This window comes from Lissotriton helveticus, chromosome 2_1 (assembly GCF_964261635.1).
Source record: "Lissotriton helveticus chromosome 2_1, aLisHel1.1, whole genome shotgun sequence".
NCBI classification, from domain to species: Eukaryota; Metazoa; Chordata; class Amphibia; order Caudata; family Salamandridae; genus Lissotriton; species Lissotriton helveticus.
Genome location: NC_136059.1, coordinates 1970821901 through 1970840542, shown reverse-complemented (window position 1 = coordinate 1970840542; position 18642 = coordinate 1970821901). Strand labels below are relative to the sequence as shown.

The 18642-nt window shown below is 43.2% G+C and overlaps 1 protein-coding gene across 5 annotated transcripts in view; it reads right to left on the bottom strand.

Moving 5' to 3' along the window:
* The window catches only part of DCLK2 (doublecortin like kinase 2), a 486660-nt gene that overhangs the window by 256682 nt on the left and 211336 nt on the right, over positions 1-18642 (bottom strand). For all 5 annotated transcript variants that reach the window (XR_013607189.1, XM_078676909.1, XM_078676911.1 and 2 more), the window contains exon 3: positions 3727-3829. Coding sequence is in view for 4 of the 5 variants with exons in the window: in XM_078676909.1 (XP_078533035.1) it covers positions 3727-3829 (103 nt within the window). In the remaining variant the exon portion in view is untranslated. The remainder of the gene's footprint in view (positions 1-3726; positions 3830-18642) is intronic.

Genomic DNA, 18642 nt, shown 5'->3' with positions numbered 1-18642 from the left:
AATTCTAAAAGCATAAGTTATGGTCAAAAACATCATGTGCAGATATTACCAGCTTCTGCTGGAAACAAAGTGTATAAAACAATGCTAGCTTGTAAGAATGCCTTTAATGTAGGCTTGGGTCAGATCATTGTGCTCTAATGCAACTGAAATAGCTGTTTAAGAATGCTAATGTCTTACATTTTGGGCTATTAATGAAGTACACCATTCCAGATATAGCGGTAAAGACGATACAGATGGTATTACTCGTCATTGTGATAACCAATACAAATTTAGAAAAAATGGATTTAGCAAATTTATGTAGGTTTATATACCTTGATGTTGACATTGTGTATATGTTATGCCAGAAAGAATGCCGATTTTTCAATATTAAATAAATATAGGGGGTACGTAGGATACTGGCCAGTCATGTGCAATGCTGTACTGAAATTTCAGATACCTAGTGGAGTCTCTCTCGGAACAGATTAGATAAAACAGGTTCCTTCGAAGCACCATCAAACAATAATTAAACAAAGTGACACATCCTTGTAAAAAAACAAGGCTTTTTACTTTGAAGACCAATGAATATGGTTTCATGAGAAGTCCTTTTATTCTTTCACTTGTCACAGATTTCCAAAGACAAGCAAACAACTTGTACTGATGTGTTGAGCATGGAGAGACTGGTTTTAGGTATGTCACAATAATGCATGGTCGAAAAAAAAAAAAACAGAGTACACTTTAGACTCCTAGAAAACGATTTTCAACCGGTTCCCCTCTTTAATGTAAGTGCATGAAATATTTTCTCTAATATGTAGAATACGCCGAACTCTTCAAAATAAACAATGCAGCTTTAAGGTAATATATTGCTAGGTGCCACCTTTATATTGTTATGGGACTGTTCATTTTGTTCAGTGTCATAATGGATTTTCATAGAATCAACTACTCGAGGAACTATATTGCCAAATTAATTAATAAGATTAAGTAAAGCGGACGACTTCAGATTTTGTGTTGCATCTTAATACTAAACACTCAGGATGAGACTAAATATGTATTGAAAGTGTGTGGGCACGAGAAGAGTCTTTCACCAGTGTAGGGTATTACTTTGCATATTTGTTTAATGGTACTCCTGAGGACCCGGTTTCTTCTTACATGTTATTCAATAGCTTCCCCTCTATTATTCCTAACTTTAAATGACCATACAGATAGAGAAAGTTTAAGAAATGTGTCAGTGAGCACACATATCAAGATATATTCTTGATCTTCAATCGTGTGCTAAAATGTTCTTAGTTTGTTCCTGAAATTCCATGGGAGATTTTGGGAAATTTCAAATATAAAGTGGGGTGAATGTATGATTCATGAAAGACAATCCATACATATAATGTATATGACAAAAATACATTCAGGTAAAATAACATTTTATTCCAAACAATCAACAGGTAATTTTAAATCTACGTTCATGAATAAATGTATTCACAATTGCATACAGTTCATCCAGTCTCATATCAGTTAAAAAAATGAATTACCCATTCGTTGTCAAGCATCAAAAATGCTTACCATTCAATGAAATTTGCTCAAAATGTTATAATATACTTGTACCACAAGGTTCCATGGGGAACTGTTTACCACAGACCGAGCCACTTTGTTTTCCAACTGAAACTCACCTTGTTGTAAAGTAACACGGAGAAGCGGTATACTTCTAATACTACTGCATGGAGTATGTTCTTAAACTCCAAATATATTATAAATAATGCAGTTATTTATACTGGCTGTACTCTGAAACAAGTCAACATAGAAGTGACTGATGGAGCTCTGTAGGCAGAATTGTGCATATGGCGCTCCACCTACATTATCTTCTAGAGAAGGGACAACTCGGACCACGATTTCTAACCATTATTCCCTATCTTTCTGTGCGATTTACTTCAGGATATTATTAGTTCCCTGGTTTTAGAAATAGAATTTGTAAATATTAGAATCTAGGCTACAGTAACAGTATGGTTTTGGAGTAGCACTGAATATTTTTAAAGGGACAGGTTCAAGAACCATATAACCCTCAAATGGAAGCCATCTTGTGAAGGTTCAATAAACCTATTCTCAATGAACTATGGTGGTAAGAAGTGAGATTCACACACATTTTGACATAAGAATGTATGATGCATCCAATATGAAGTCTCAGACATTTTGAGGTGGTTAGCTGAATGGGCTTTTGACATCATGAAACCTAGCATACAGAACTGTTAATTTCGTATATTTACTCAAATTCATATTACAGTCAAGGCCCACTTTGTGTGACTCAAAATGTGTCAGGGACCGCCTATTGCCACTTTTGGGTCCAAATTGAAAAATATGATTCTCTCCCTCCAAATAACCCGCATCTTTCTCCCTCGTTATCCCACCACTGCTTCATTCTGCATTCATCATATTTAAAACCATGGAGATAAGAATCACATAATGATGGCCCTTAAAACAAATATCTAACTTGTCTGAAGAGCCTTGTCCTGCTCATAGCAAGCTTCTCCATTTCCAAAAGCTATCACACCATGTTAAACTTCTGCCTATATAATAAGTCACCCAAAGCCAGTCATATGCAGTTATAATACTTCTTAGCAAACTTTCAACAGACCAAAAGGTCCAGGCTAACAGCAGACTTCAACCAACCCTACAACATAAATACCATAGAAAGAGAAGTAATGAAACAGCTTCAAAAATATGAGGGACTTGGGCCTACTCTTTCAGAATCACAGTGAGGCATCAAGTATAGGAGGTGCACTGAAAGCACTGTTTCTCACATCTGGACCAGAATTAGATGTATTTGATTAGGTCAGTAGAGTAGACCTGTAATAATTCCTCAGTAAATGCAAGCAAGGAGCTAACGCTTTACAATTCAACACCCGATCAACTAAAGACCCTTAAAGCAGCTGAAACAAGGATGAAGGACCCAAATGTCTGGAACCCCATGCTATGGAATGTTCTGGTTTGAAACCCAAGGACAGAAGCGGACTACGTGTACTTCAGGAAATGCCTGCAAGTCGACCTGCAGGTCACAGGCTTACCTTCACCACAGCTTTATGAATATAATGGGTAGACACTGAAGAATATCTAACAAGGGTTTAACCTTACACCTGATTGAACTCTAATTTCACATATTCACTCCTTTTCACAACTTTACCAAACCGCCTTGCATTCTAAAGTGTTCAAAAGCAATTACAGTACTACTAAAGGAATACATATGGAATGGGATATGCAACACGCTCCTCTTGCACTTGAGCTTTGTACTGCATAACTTTAGTTTGAGTTACATGCAATGTTTGTACATTGTTCCTACTTTCCTAAATAGAAAAACATCTTGTAAAAAAGTCTACATCTGACAGTGTAACCTTTCTGAGGTGGGACTACTAGAGAGGTGTGAAAGAAGCTGCCAGACTGAAGTGAATAATAGTTCACACGCCAGAGTCCAGACACACAGCAAAGCATCTGCAGAAGGGAATGATGCAGGACTACCTTTACTCAGCACAGGTTTCATTTGCACAGCTCATCACACAAGCAACAACACATGCAGATCTCCTTTGTCAGCCGCATTCTCCTTCCTCACACTTCATTCGCGTCTCCACTTTGGAGCTCTTGCATGTATTTTGACAAAACATTCTGTTATACGCAGAGTGAGCCTGGCTGCTGGTAGGCTTTACCGGGAACACTTGGCCTTCACAGCCACTAGAGATATCAGTACATGCCAAGAAAGAAAGCCTTATTTACCATTGTGATCCAATACAAAGTCATCCTGGGCGTAGCGGTACTTTTCAGGCCCACAGGCAATAAACACATCATCCTCTCCAAAAAAGTCCTGCAGGCATGTAACCTGGAACAAGAAGGCAATGAGAAGTTAACACATTTGTCTTTTAGGGTTAATTATTATTTTCTGGTAATATTCATTGAATAAGTTTGCAAGGCAAAATGCATACCTCTGAAGTTGGTATTAAGACAAATCTAGATAGGTTTTAAGATCTTTACAGGGAAAAGAAATGGAGGAGTTGTGATGGGTGGTTGAGGCAATTCATACCAAGGTCATTGAATAAGAGGGTGACAATTAGAAATGGGAAGAAACAAAGACCTGAATGACAACTATTAGAAAGGACACACTTTCAATATTAGAAGGTACTTCATGCGATTAGCGCAACTGAGGACTACAAATGCAGCACAACATAACTTAGCACAATTATTTGTTCGAAACAAAGGTAAACCAAGACTAATTAACCGAACAACTGGCTATATTAGCAGGCCCTCCTCCCCCCCAAAAAACATGAATGAAATATTTGTATGAAAAACACAAAAGCCTGGAATTTCCCAAAACAGATTACTTCCCTACTCTTTATGCTTAAACACGGAAAAAACAACAGCCAATGTGTGTCAGTTTGACATGTGCATACGTTTTCTAGTGGTGAACCTTCTGCTTATGCCAATTTTACACATGCAGCTCTTGAAAACTGCGAATGTTGTACTTTTTCTGTTCTCCAGCAGTAATAAAGGTTATCAGGGTAGTGCTTATAAATGATGTCACAATGAGTTATTGTCCCGGGGCGGGGCTTTGGAGCTGCATCAACTAAATAGGGATAGATGGCACACCTATCCTGCAGCATGTTGCAAGGAGGCAGTGGTTTCAGCCACATCACAATGTAGATTAATAAAACAAGCCTTGGCAATGCCATTAGGCCTCGGCATTTGCGAGAGTTAGAGCTATTGGAGTTGTAAATGACAATGTATTTTACCCATGTGTTGTGGAGTGGAAGTATGTGGTGGAGTGGAATTAAGTGGCATGGTGTGCAGTGGAATTATATGGAATTATGTGGATGGTAATTATATGTTGATTTGAGTGTATTGGAATGATGTGGAGTGAGATTGTATGTCATGAAGTGCAAATATGTGCAATGCTATTGTGCGATGTGTAGTGGTATGTTGTGGAGTTTAATTATGTGGTGTGCTGTTGAATTTTGTGGCATAATGTGATATTCTGTGTTTTAGATTGGATTAATGGGGTGTGTTGCGTAATTGCGTTGAGTTTAATTATTTGGTTTGGTGTTTAATTATGTGGTATGGAAATGTGTAGAGCCGAATTGTGTGTAGGGTAACTGCGTGGAGCGTAACTGCGTGGAGCGTAACTGCGTGGAGCGGAACTGCGTGGCGCGGAACTGCGTGGCGCGGAACTGCGTGGCGCGGAACTGCGTGGCGCGGAACTGCGTGGAGTGAAATTATGCTGAATGGAATTATGTGGCATGTTCTGGAGTGTATTTATATGAATTTATACTATGTGGGGTGTATTTATAGGGCATTGAGCAGAGTACAATTATGTGGAGTTGAATCATGTTGCGTTCAGAGGTAGGAGAAAGGGGTGAGTGAGTGTGTCTTGCGGTGTTTGGCACTGGTTTTCAAAGACTCTCCCACACCAGCCCTCACCCCCTGAAAGGACCATACTTAAAGATGAAGCGTGGCATGAAGCGCTAATCAAGGGAAACACCAAACCGATCGTATTTATCCTTTTGCAAATGAAAAAAAAGTTTGACAAACACACAAAATACTAGCCAGTGGAAGGAGGTTGTACTTAGTCGCTGCGCTCGGAGAGGGATAAACACAAAAGGAGGCATGCCATAATTAACCGCTTATCCGCGGCGCGCATTCCGCCGCGATGCGAGAGTTTGAAAGAGTGGGCAGGTCACGTCAGCCAACGGACGTGCGCAGAACTAGCCAGGTAGTGCTTGCGACGGCCGTTGGCCGACAGAAGCAGTGAACGTGTTAAATAGAAAGCAAGGGACAATGGAACCAGCTAAATCTAAGCCTATGGGGGGCTTGAAGCCCATATATTGAATAGAGCAAGACTCAAAGACAGCCCTGCCTAGCCTCGACCTAAAAACAGAGCGTACTTTAAATTTTAAGAAAAGACTTTGAACCAGTTTTCCTCTTTAAGGTAAAAACACTAAACATTACAGCCGGACATGTCCAATATTAACGAAGAGAAAAACATAATGAATGAGGAAATTAGCCTGCCTTGTTGGACTGAATCAAATCGGTGTACTTTCAAGTGAAGTAAGATATTTATAAATGAACATTTTGAGGTCACCAGTAATTCTTTAGATATCAAAAATTAATTTATCTAAATAATCACTCTTAACACATTAAAAGTCAAGAATTACATTTTAGTTGCAATTAATTTTCATTTTATATTAAAAATCTATCAAAAAGAAACCCAACTTTCCTCCCAATACCTTTTATGAACAACCATTTGCAAAGTCAAAATGTTTGGCACTTTGTATCTACTGTGCAGCATGGCTAAAGAATAATTTTAAAAAAACAACAACAAAAAAACATGAGGCTACAAGCTACCACAAACTGAGGCATGTGTTTTTTTTTTATTTACCAATCCGAGTTGGATTGGTAAATAAAACAAAAAAGTGCAAAAGCTTCTTTTTTTTAGGCGGGTCAGGGTGGAAGCAACACAGGGAGGATACAACAAAGGGGGCTAAGGAGAGCGACTGAAGCAGCACAGTGGCAATGCGTCGAGGAGACAACATGGACAGGCGAGAAAAAAAACTATGTGGTGCAACCGTGGAAGAAAGCAAACGGGCAAGAGAGATCAACATGAAGCTGTGGAGAAGCACACTGTCGAAAAAGAGGGGTCAGAGGAGAAGCACACTGGAGAGGGAGGGCAGCATGGGGGGCAAAAGAAGCCACTAGGAAAACGGCTGGAAGCACATGCACTATCCTGGAGAGTTTAAGACGAAAAGAATAAAGTAACTGCCTAAAAATGAGCAGTGGAATGACAAGTCAATTGTCAATGCTTCAGGGGATAGACAAAAACAAGATTAACCAGGAGAGTCATCGAATAAGCAGCGGGTAAATGAGTGACAGCAAAGCCAACCAATGGTAAGCAATCGAGGGGCTGCAAGCCCCTCTAATTTTCTTAGTAAGCCCACAATATTCCTTTCACAACCAGACACCTGGGCGAATTGTTGGTCAGAACCTAAAAACTGCTGAACATAAGCTAATGAGCCCCTGTTAGCCAAACTCAACCAGATTCCTGTCCTTAAACAGGGACCAGGTTCGAGGGCAGGTTTCAGGACAGAATGGGCAGAAATATGCTCCGCACACCAGCTAGTGAAAGCAGTCAGGAGGAACACCACAAACTCTTCTCACAGGTGCAGGTTTTTTCCTGCTGTAGAGAACTAGTGTTCACAGATACTGTGGCAGACTATCAAGCACTGGAATAATTATTTGTCTCCAATGCGTATGACTGGTTAGCAAATATATTTGGGAAATTGTATTGTAAACTTTTTCCACAAGCCACTCCAGTCCTGTACCAACACCTTCCCACCCAGAGAGGGTCAAGCTCACTCAAAACAATACCCTGTTGTTACAAACACATTTTCAGTACTGTGTGAGCTCCTATTTCACCCTGCTAAATTGAAACAGGGTCGGCTGGTGTGATACCTGGCGCCAACCTACTGACCTGCACCATAGAGTTTTGCCCTAACCAACTCCAATCCAACTCCCACATTACAGGGGACACCTTACTGATTCAAAAAGGAGCAAATGGAGAGCAGCAAGTCAGCCCCTCACCAGACCACAAATAAGCAACCCGCTCTGACTAGTTTCAATGGCACTCAAGAGTCGTATAGGGACAAACTACAGATCTGGGTTCCATCACAGTCGCGCTGCACCGCCAAAGAAGGGGGCTTAGCCCCAATAGTGTGGTTTGCCAGAGCTGATTTTTACAATCAAGGGCTCTGGTGAACTGCAGCAATGCCTCTGCAATCCCACTAGGATTTTATTATTTATAAGAAAGAGCGAAGTACAGGTCTCGGTCACTGTGGAATATCCATATGGTTTCTTCTACCAAATGATGCAAAGCTGAACACTGCATAATTATTTCCTAAACTACTTCGAAACTACCAGCTACAAGAAAATGGAAAATGTAAAAGCATCTTTACAGTACAATATTCAAATTAAAATGCCTATTTTGTGCTTTTCATGCTCAGATTTGTGTTTCCACCATATTTATACATTTTCAGAATGCCTGGCTGGTAACTTGAGTGCTTTGGTAGCTCATGAATATTCATGAAGTGGCCACCTGCACCTGAAATGCATGAAGCAACAGGTCGCCAACCATGCAAAATTCAAGGCAGTTAATTTAGAATGTACATGCTTTTCGAGGGTCGCACACGTGCACAGTCCTTCCTTGCTGCTTGGTGGCACACTGTGTGCAAGAAAACAGCAGCACCCTTCATGAAAAGAGGAGCATCTACAGTAAGTTCTTTTAGCTAAACATGGAATCGAAACTGCGTCAATTAAATGCAGGCAATTACTCCAAAATATAGACGTACTTCTGACAAATGAGAGAAAAAAGCCTATCTGGTAGAAAAGCTATTTTCCCTTCTGAAAGGTCGATTGTTGAAAGAATGCCGGCTGCTTCCTACTCCTCCCACCACTGGACTGCAGTCCTGTACTCGGTGCAGAATCCAATTCAGTCTAAACCCTGCCAGAATCGCTCCTTGTGTCAAGGAAAAATCCTGTCTTACATTTCATTCCACCCTCTTTGGCTTTGCACTGTAAATATCATTCTGAAAGTCAAATTAGATTACAATTTACAAACATCTTGAAATGTAAGGCTATCTGAGGTCAGACCGATTTTCAAAACCCATCGAAATGTTTACAGCGTTGTACTCCCCGCAATGTGATATACTAATCATGGTTAATCATCTTATTAAAACGTGTCCATCATCATCTTTTTTCGGTGATATGACTGTCTGGAAATGCGCATATTTTTTAACCCCCACTTGCACCAATATACACATTACATTTCATCATGTCAATGTATTGAGATAATGTTCAAGTAATAAGGACAGGAACAATAAAACAAAAAATCCACATCTGCAGAGCATAATATAAATATGCTAATAGCACCCAACCCAACTGTACATCCATTCGAATGTGCCCCCAGTCAATACCTCTACCCAGACTTGTACCTTCAAATTATAAAAGGAAAGCACAGGCAAATAAATTCGAATATATGTCAACCAAAGCAGGACTAACAAATTTGGCTCTCAAGATGGCCGTCAAGTCTGAAGAGTCTAGCCAGTTGAACAGTAGCCAGTGACTACTAATTCAACCACACCCGTCTTGCCCTGTTAACAACCATGGGTGCGTTTTGAATCACATATAAAAGTCGCCTGCAAACAATTGGCTATTCCCTGGCACCCTCATTCACCTGCAAGAGCACAGATTAACTCATTACACCAGTAACTTTTCAGCAGCTGTGCTAGATCCACTCTGGATCCCATGTAAAAGATTCAAAATGCAGCAGATGTCAGACTTGGCCTTGGATGGTGCACTTCCATGGTTGCTACGATGGTCTTATGGGTTGAGCCTGACCTGAAGAGTAAACTAAGAGCCCCTATTCTACATCTTTTGCAGCATGGCTTTAAAAGATTTAAGTGATAATGGGGATGTGCGCGAGGAGCACTCAAAATTCAACAAAGATGTGTTATGTTGTAATGTTGATTGAAATGTTTGGAAAAAATTACGATAATTGACTTTATGAATAAGCAGTGTTTACAAAATGTATTGGCACTGAATCAAAATATGCGATTTAAAACATGAATTTTTTCGATGTGATTATGAAAATTAAATGTATGTGAAGCAATTGGAAAACATTTGATTAAGTTTGGATATTGTTAAAGGTGCGACATAGCACCAAGTGAACAGCTCTGTGGCTAGTCTTAACTATTTTAAAAGATTTAAGCCATATCCTACAGATTGCACTTCACGGTTAGTGATGAAATTTAGAATGATCATTGACAATCAAAATTAGATGCACTTGAGAGAAAGATAAGATAATGGAGGATAACAATGAAAAAAGGATTTAAGCATAGTAATATTGTGTAACAAGACCAAGAGGAGGGCAGCAGGAAGGGCTGGAGATGCATAATCAACAAAGAAGTCCTCTGTCCAATTGCTGCAGGAATTGTTGAGGGCTCGCCAAGAATTGCATCAGTGTAGCCCAAAAAATAGAGATACGAACAGTACACATTTGAGGTGCTTATCCAGTGCCAGGTTTGTTGTGCTAGACCAAGAGAGTCATTGACTTTAAAACATAGAAATGGGATGGCGCTGACTAGTATTATTTTGCGTTAAAGTGGTGGAGAGTGGGTAATGCTGTCATCCAGTCAAAAGCAGTGAAAGAGGGGACAAAAAAAAACCATAGCTCTTTTTTGGGGAGTGGGGTGGGAGAGGACTTGGGAGGGAGGATGAGATGGGCTTGCTGCAAATATCGTAATCCTTGAATGTTATACAGGGGGAATCCTAGATTGGTTCTGCCGCTGAATTCTATAGGAGGAAGCACCAACTACCTGCATTATTGTCTGTGGGATGCGAGAGGCCCAGGTCTGCCACATCTGCCCTACTTTCCATGGGTCACCAGAACCATACACCCCCTTGTTCTTGGATGAGCTACCTCCTATGTGTGACTGAAAGTCAAACACCCTAGTCCCTGCCTTATTTTTAGTGGGTGCCCCCAAAGAACCTGAAGCCACCTTACTCTTTTCGATGCACTAGTGGCCAGATTCCATCAGCTTCTTTATTTTGTTTGAGGAGGGTGTAGTTACATTGCAAGATCTGTGATTAAAATGATCATTCTCTACGTGGCAAAAAACGTATTCAATAGAGAACAACTTTATAGTGGTGCCAAGTCAACAATCCCATTCCTGACTCGGAACACGTAACATCAGCCAACAAACACAATTAACGAGTGTTTAAAAGCTAGTGAGTACCATCAATACACTCTACAAATGATGCACAGTATGGATCACCTGATCAGCAGGTCAGAAACAGACTATAGGCGCTGGATTAATTGTATAGTATGCTCACTATAGACAGACATACTAAGCCCAGTATACTAAGAAGTGGCACACAATGATTTTATACAGGCTTCCCTTTGGGTTTTCCAATTTAGTAGCTTGCTGCTATTGCGGGGAGTTACATTTTTTTATTATTTTACATCAGATCAGCGAGTAGGGACTTGTCATTCTGAGTGGGCAGGGATATGTTATGAATAATTGAGTCAGGTACATGTCACCCGAGGAATCTCAAACTGGTTCATCACCAAGTAGGAGACTACATGCCAATACATAACCATCTTGATGGATATAAAGAGAATACCTTTTAAAATCAGAAATCTAGTGAATAAATCAACAGACCACTATGGAATCCCAGGTATGAAGAAGAAAATAGCTCACAAAAGATTACCTAGAGTACTGAAAGTCAAATCAGATTACAAAATAAAAGAGGAAAAGTAAAATTCAACAGGTTTTAAAGGAAAAAAGTAATGGAATCGCTGTCGCCTTATTGTATCGTTTATTGATATTTCGAAACATTGCTTCATAATCAAAATAGTATACATCAGTTAAGAACATCTTAAAACAAATATAAAGCATACATAAAAACAATAAAGAACATTAAATATTCATGAAATCAAATCAAGGGAGTGTAAAACAACAAGGGGCATTCGCAACCTGACTAGCGTGGATAAATAGAAGTAGAGACGGCCACCACCACGATTGAGGTTGTGTCACTTGTGCATATTATATATGCCTCTCCTTCCGACAATAAACAGAGGGATCTACACATGGAGGCAATCCATATGGACCTCTGTTTCGCATAGAGGGGGCAAAAAAAACAACAACACATGTTCGTCACTTTTGAAAGGAGTTTGCAGGGGCGGCTCCTCCGCTATGGTGGAGGGCCGCCCCACTGCCCGCAGAGGCAAGAGAAAAATAATATGACCTAAATGCAGATCATTTGATTTTTCATCCAGTGGCTGAGTCTTGGGGGCAGGGCCACATCACTGCATCATGGGGTGGAGTAGTGGTGGGCTCTGCTGTCAGTGCGCATGACTGTTTGGCGGGCCGACTTAGGATGGCCAAACCATTATGCACTCTGACACCTCTCCAACCCAGATGTGTTGCTGGATGGAGGGACCGGCAGGCACAGACTCCCAGCTCCCAATAGAGTGCAAAACAAGCCCACTGCGCTCAAACCAGACACTGCTCTAATGGTGAGAGAAGTCTCTGGATTGGCCGCAGGGGAAGCGGAGAGCTTCAGTCTGTGCCCAGAGGAGTAGAAGACCAGCGAGCAGAAGACCAGCAGGTTAGTTTTCTTTATATTGTTTCAGCTCCCTGGCCCCATGCATTTCCTTGACACCAGCCGCTACTGGGAGATTGGCAGCATGGACAACACTCAGATTCCTGGCTCGCCTCCCTCCATTTTGCCATAAAGGCTGCTACAGGCAGACACCCATATCTAAATTGTAAGTATAGGGTCCACGCCTGTGGGTGGCATATAAAGAAAGTCCAGGAACACTTCGCCCTCACACACAGACTTGCGACAAAGGAATGCACTTGTCAAACTCCCGAGCAATCCATTGTGATCTCTAAAGTAGCTGGCTTCTTTACTGCATCAACAGCCGCTTCCTGAATGGCCTGCGGCTCACTCCAGAGTTACCCAAGGCCCATATCCGACCAGTTTTTTTAAGCGCTCTTAACCATCCCACTCAGTCTACCCCATTTGCTGCAATCACATACCTCAAACTCTCCTTTAGGTGACACAGTTCTTCAGTACTCCACACTCTAATACAATACACCAAGGGTTTTAACAGAAGCACTGTCTGCAACTCATGCAATTCCAGGTCTAAATGGAGGGGAACCAATGGCCTGCCCCTAACAAGACCCAGCAGCACACTAATAAAAAAGAGTTATGCAGTGCAGAGGGGGCTAGTATTAAAGTAGCCCATAATTCTGCCCCATACAGTGCAGGCTCCCTGGGTTGTGCCTTATAGATTTCCACTGCTGGGCGGGCGACCAGGCTGATTGTTTTACACATTTTTGTATTGCACCCGCCCGATGTTTCACAATATCAATGCTTTTTAAGATGTGCGGGTTCCGTAATCCAGTCTCATCCAGCCTGATGTCCAGATAGTCGAACTCCTGCACCCTTTCTAGTACCTCTGCACCAACCTTGATGGATGGTTCCTATCGACCTACCTTTCTTGGAATACACAATGTATCTGGTCTTGTTGTTGATTTCAAGGCCAACATCTCTGCAGAACTGGCTGAAATTTTCAAACAAATTCTGCACCCCCTCCTAGTTTTAGACAGCAAGAATGTGTCGTCCGTGAAGAGGAGAGTTGGTATTTTTATCCCTGCCAAGGAAGGGGAATCATTCATACAGCCCATTAAATAAGTCATTCAAATGTTGATGTAAAGGAGAAAAATGGTTAGATTGAGTATGCATCCCTGCCATACACCTTGGTTGAAAGGGAAGGCATCAGTTAGCTCTCCTTTCACCCCACATCTCACTTTGGCAAAAGTCTCCTCGTGCAAAAGTCTAATCAGGTGGAGAAGATCAGGTGGGATACCCATTTCTTGGAGGCATTCCCAAAGCTTCTTAGGTACCAGGCCGAAAGCTGCACAGAGGTTGATTAACACCACGTGGAGGTCACCCATGGCCAGATCAACCACTTTCCACTTGGTCAAGAGAAACGGAAAGACCTGATCTACTGCATAACCTTTTGCCTAAAACCTGCCTGAAGTTTGGAGTGGATAAGGTTATTACAGCAATCAAATATTCTAATATTTTCTCCGGTACCTGTTTGCAGAATATTATTGTGAGATTGTCTAGGAGGCTAATAGACTGACAGTTTGCGGGCACACTGGGGTTCTCCTTATTGAAAATTGAAACAATTTATGTCCCCTTCCGAGAGGGTGGAATCACCACCTCTGCCACAATGGCACTGGAGACCACATTGATGTAGGGCACCAATACAGTTGCATTGGATTTAAAGAACATCAGCTGGGATATTGTCAAGGCCTGTGGCTTTCCCAGGCTTAAAGGAGGCGACTGCACGTTCATCCCCCCACCCTCCTGTTTACCCACCCCCCCGTCCACACCTGGAGTAAACAATCTCCCAAAGTGGGCAACCCACTCAGGAGGATGGAAGTTTCAGCTGGATTGCCTAGAGCCTCTTGTCCCCTTCTAAATGAAGACCAAAACCTTTTTAGGTTGTTAGTAACTGCAGCATCCAAAAGGTCCGCCCACAAGTCATCGTCCCATTCTAGTTTGGATGCTCTCACAGTTTCCCTGTACAATGCCCTGTGTTCTCTTATTACTTCAACAGTCCCTCTTTTAACAGCTTGCAAAAGGGCTATGCACTGTTCATTGAACCATCCCCTTGGTGCTTTTGGAACCCCCTTACCACCCACACTCTTTAGTTAAAACACCCCTCAATTTATCAAAAGCCATAGAATGCTCAGCCAGGATCTGGTTGTTGGTCCCCAGTTCACAAACACTATTTTCATATGGGCAGCCACAATTTCATACAGGGCCCTGACTCGCTCTGGTGAAGCACTTATTACTTCCCATATCACATTCCAACTATTGTTTGTAGCCACAATGTGCTCAAAGCCCTAGGCCACATCTGTGGCTATAGAGAGGGTCATTGACATTTTTAACATCTAAGAGTCAGTAGATTGTGGTCACTATCTCCTCTTTCTACTACAAACATATCCTTCAACTTACTCCACATTCTTACATCTAGAAAGATCTAGTCAATTGTGCTCAGGTAGGTCCCTCTTCGAAAAGCCAATGGCAAACATTTATCAGATGAGGTGTGCCCATTGCATGCCCTAATTCCAGAAGCAACAGCAAGATCAATGACCTGGAGCGATGCTCCTGAAAAAGATAGCTTTTTAGAGAGGACTGAGTCCAGAATTTCCCACACCAGGTTCCAGGACTTGGGAGAGGGTCTTACCCAAGCCACTCTCCTGACCATCAAAATTTGGTGTGCATCGGCATGGACAAAACTAAAATGGGGGCATAACCAATGCAATGTTTTATTCTGAAGTTGGTCAAATGTCTCCCCTGCACCTTCTACTAAACTTGGAACTTTGGCCAGTATAACAATATATGGGCAGGCCTCAGGGGGGCAACCTTAATGTACCAAACTCCTTATCGTTACCCAAGTGATCCAACGTTATGGGTCTCCGTTTGGGTCTCTGTTTGGGAATCTCGGTTTCACTTTTACTCAGTCACTGGAATAAGGGTTCTAAGCACTATTTTACTCCTAGCAGAAGTTTGTTGTACAAAGCCTACAGTTCTTCATGAGAGAAACACAATGAACCACCCCCACATCCTCCCCGACCTGAGTCTCGTGGCATTGTCTCTTGACGTTAGAGTTCACCGTCTCCCTCTTGCTTTTTTTCACTGCGCCTTTAGGTGGAACAGATGGCACAGATCTCTTGGGAGATGGCACAAGGGTGGTGGTAGTCAGAGTCCCACTTGCCCCCCCCCCCGTCAGTCCTAATTCCACAGGAATGCCATTTATAGTCTCCACATCCTCAGATGACTCATTGTAGTGGGAGGATGCAAATTGTTCTGCCCCAATAGTCGGGTGCATGCGACTGTTGTTGTTGGCCTGCAGGTGGTTTTACAGGGTGCGGGTGATAAGGATAGGCGTATCTCGACCAGGTCACTTTCCTTGTTGATCAAACCCAGTGCTATTTGAATGAAGGCATCCAAAGTTGTGAACGACTTGGTCTCAGACCCACATTCATCCGGCCTCGGTTTCCCCATCTTGGATCCGAACACTTGTGGGTTTCACTGCTCACATCAATCACAGGTGACCACAGGTGTCCATGAGAGTCCAGACAAACAAACCTTTTTAGCCAACACCCGACACCAGCGTGTAGGCCATTGCCACCTTGGCCCTGTGTCCTGTGCAAGAACAGTATCCTCCCACTTTCAGTCCTTGTCTGTGCAAATGGTGTTTTATGAAAGGGCACACCCCTTGAATGTGGGCCACGCCCCTTAAATATGGGCCACGCATCTTGAATGTGGGCCACTTTTTTCGTCAGTGCCCGGGCCGAATTGTGATACCAATCCGACCCTGCTAATGAATATGCTACTTACCAGTATGCATCTGTTCTTGGCATGTAGGGCTGCTAACATTCATATCTTAGCATTAGATCGCCGCCTAGTGTTGGGTCCGGATGATCGCACATTGTTGTCCTGGAAGAGTCTTCGAAGTATCCTGAGATAGGTGGCTCCTCCCCTGGACTACAGTGCGCATGGGCATCGGCTCCATCCCCAGATTGTTTTTCGCCATTGTGGCAGGAGATGGAGTGAAAAGTGTAAAGGATGTCCATGCTAATGAATAAATACAATAGTATATCTGCAGCTGCGACAGGCACCGGGGAGGAGGGCGGGCGATATGAATGTTAGCAGCCCTACATGCCAAGAACAGATGCATACTGGTAAGTAGCATATTCAGTTCGAGGCATGTGGGCTGCTAAATTCATATCTTAGCATAGAATACATAGCAGTCCCTCCATCAGCGGCGGTTGCCCGTGCCAGCTGCAGAAACCTGAAAAAGTGTTTTGAGAACAGCCTGTCCTACAGCAGCTTGCTGCTTGGAATGCACATCAACACAGTAGTGTTTTGTAAAGGTGTGTGGTGTAACCCACGTGGCTGCTCTGCAAATATCCTCTAAAGGAATGTTCCCTAGGAAAGCCATGGATGCCCCCAGTTTGCGTGTGGAGTGCGCCCTTGGGGGTATTGTTAAAGTGCGCTTGGCCTTTTGATAACATATCTGGATGCACTTAACAATCCATCTGGCTATCCCTGCTTTGGAAATAGGGTTGCCTTTGTGTTGTGGTGCGAAGGCAACAAAAAGTTGTTTTGTCTTTCTAAAGGGTTGTGTTCTGTCTATGTAGTACATCAACGCCCTCCGTACATCTAAGGTATGGAGCATTCTTTCTGCCACCGTCTGCGGGTTTTGAAAGAATGCTGGCAAGTCAATAGTTTGGTTGAGATGAAACTGTGACACCACCTTCGGAAGGAATTTGGGGTTAGTGCGTAGCACTACCTTATTTGGATGAATTTGAATGAATGGCTCTTGGATTGTGAGCGCTTGCAGCTCACTGACACGCCTCAGAGACGTAATAGCTACCAGGAAAGCTACTTTCCACGTAAGGAACTGGAGTTCACACGAGTGCAGTGGCTCAAATGGCGGTCCCATCAGTCTGGTGAGAACGACATTGAGGTTCCACACCGGAGCTGGCGGTGTTCTTGGGGGAATGACTCGTTTCAGACCTTCAAGGAAGGCTTTAATGGCGGGCACTCTGAAGACAGAGAGATGCTGCCTGTTTTGAAGATAAGCCGCTATGGCGGATAGATGTATCCGAATGGAAGTGTACGCTAGATTGCACTTGTAAAGATGCAACAGATAGCAAATGATGTTGGGGATAGATGCATCTAGCGGGTTGATGTCATTGGCCGTACAGTAAATGACAAAACGCTTCCATTTTGCAGCATAGCATGCTCTGGTAGTTGGCTTCCTTGCCTCCTTGATGATGTTCATGCATTCTGGAGGTAGGTTAAGGTATCCAAACTCTAGGACTTCAGGAGCCAGATCGCCAGGTTGAGCTGTTGCGGATCTGGATGCTGAATTTCTCCATGGTTCTGCGTCAAAAGACTGGGCGTGAGGCGCAGTCTTTGATGCGGCACCACTGAGAGTTCGAGGAACGTGGTGTACCAAGCCTGGCGCGCCCACGTTGGAGCAACTAGGATGAGAGTCATCGCGTGCTGCCTTAGCTTTCTTGCGACCAGCGGTATCAGAGGGGCTGGCGGAAAAGCGTACGCAAATTTGCCTGACCAGTTCATCCATATCGCATTCCCCTGCGACTGTGGGTGAGGGAACCTGGCGGCAAAGTGTTGGCATTTTGCGTTTTCTTTTGTGGCAAACAGGTCTATCTCCGGATGACCCCACTGTTGGAAGTACGGGTGGAGGACAGATGGGTGTATCTCCCACTCGTGCATTTGATGGCTGTACCTGCTGAGCAGATCCGCCATCTGGTTGTCCTTCCCTGGGAGGTGTTCTGCCATGAGGAAAATGTTCCTCTGAATGGCCCACTTCCACATGCTCTGAGCCAGATGAGACAGCTGTGGCGAGTGGGTGCCTCCCTGCTTTTGAATGTAGTACATCGCAGTCATGTTGTCCGTCCGGACTAACACTACCTTGTTGCACAGATGTACAATGAAGGACTTGATCGCCATGAAGATTGCCATCAGTTCTAGATAGTTGATGTGCATCTTTTGCTGCTGCGTCGTCCATAGTCCCTGCACTGTGTAAGTGAGCAGATGAGCTCCCCATCCCTGGAGAGATGCGTCCGTCGTCAGGATAATCTGCGGCACAGGCTCTTGGAACAGTCGGCCTTTGCAAAGGTTGTGTGGAGTCCACCAATGCAGAGAGTCGTATGCCCGACTGGTAACCAACACTAGGTCTGTCAATTGCCCCTGAGCCTGTGTCCACTGATTCGCTAAGCACTCCTGGAGCGGGCGCATATGTAACCGTGCATGAGAGACTATGAAGATGCAGGAGGCCATCATGCCTATCAACTGCATGAATACTCTCGCCGGAAGAGAGTGTTGTGGTCTGAACTTTTGGATCAGAGACTGCATGCTGTCTATCCTGACCTGGTTTGGCTGAGCCATGGCCGTCAGGGTGTTGATCGTCGCACCTAGGAACTGCCGGACATGTGCTGGTTGTAGATGCGACTTTGGGTAGTTCAGCGA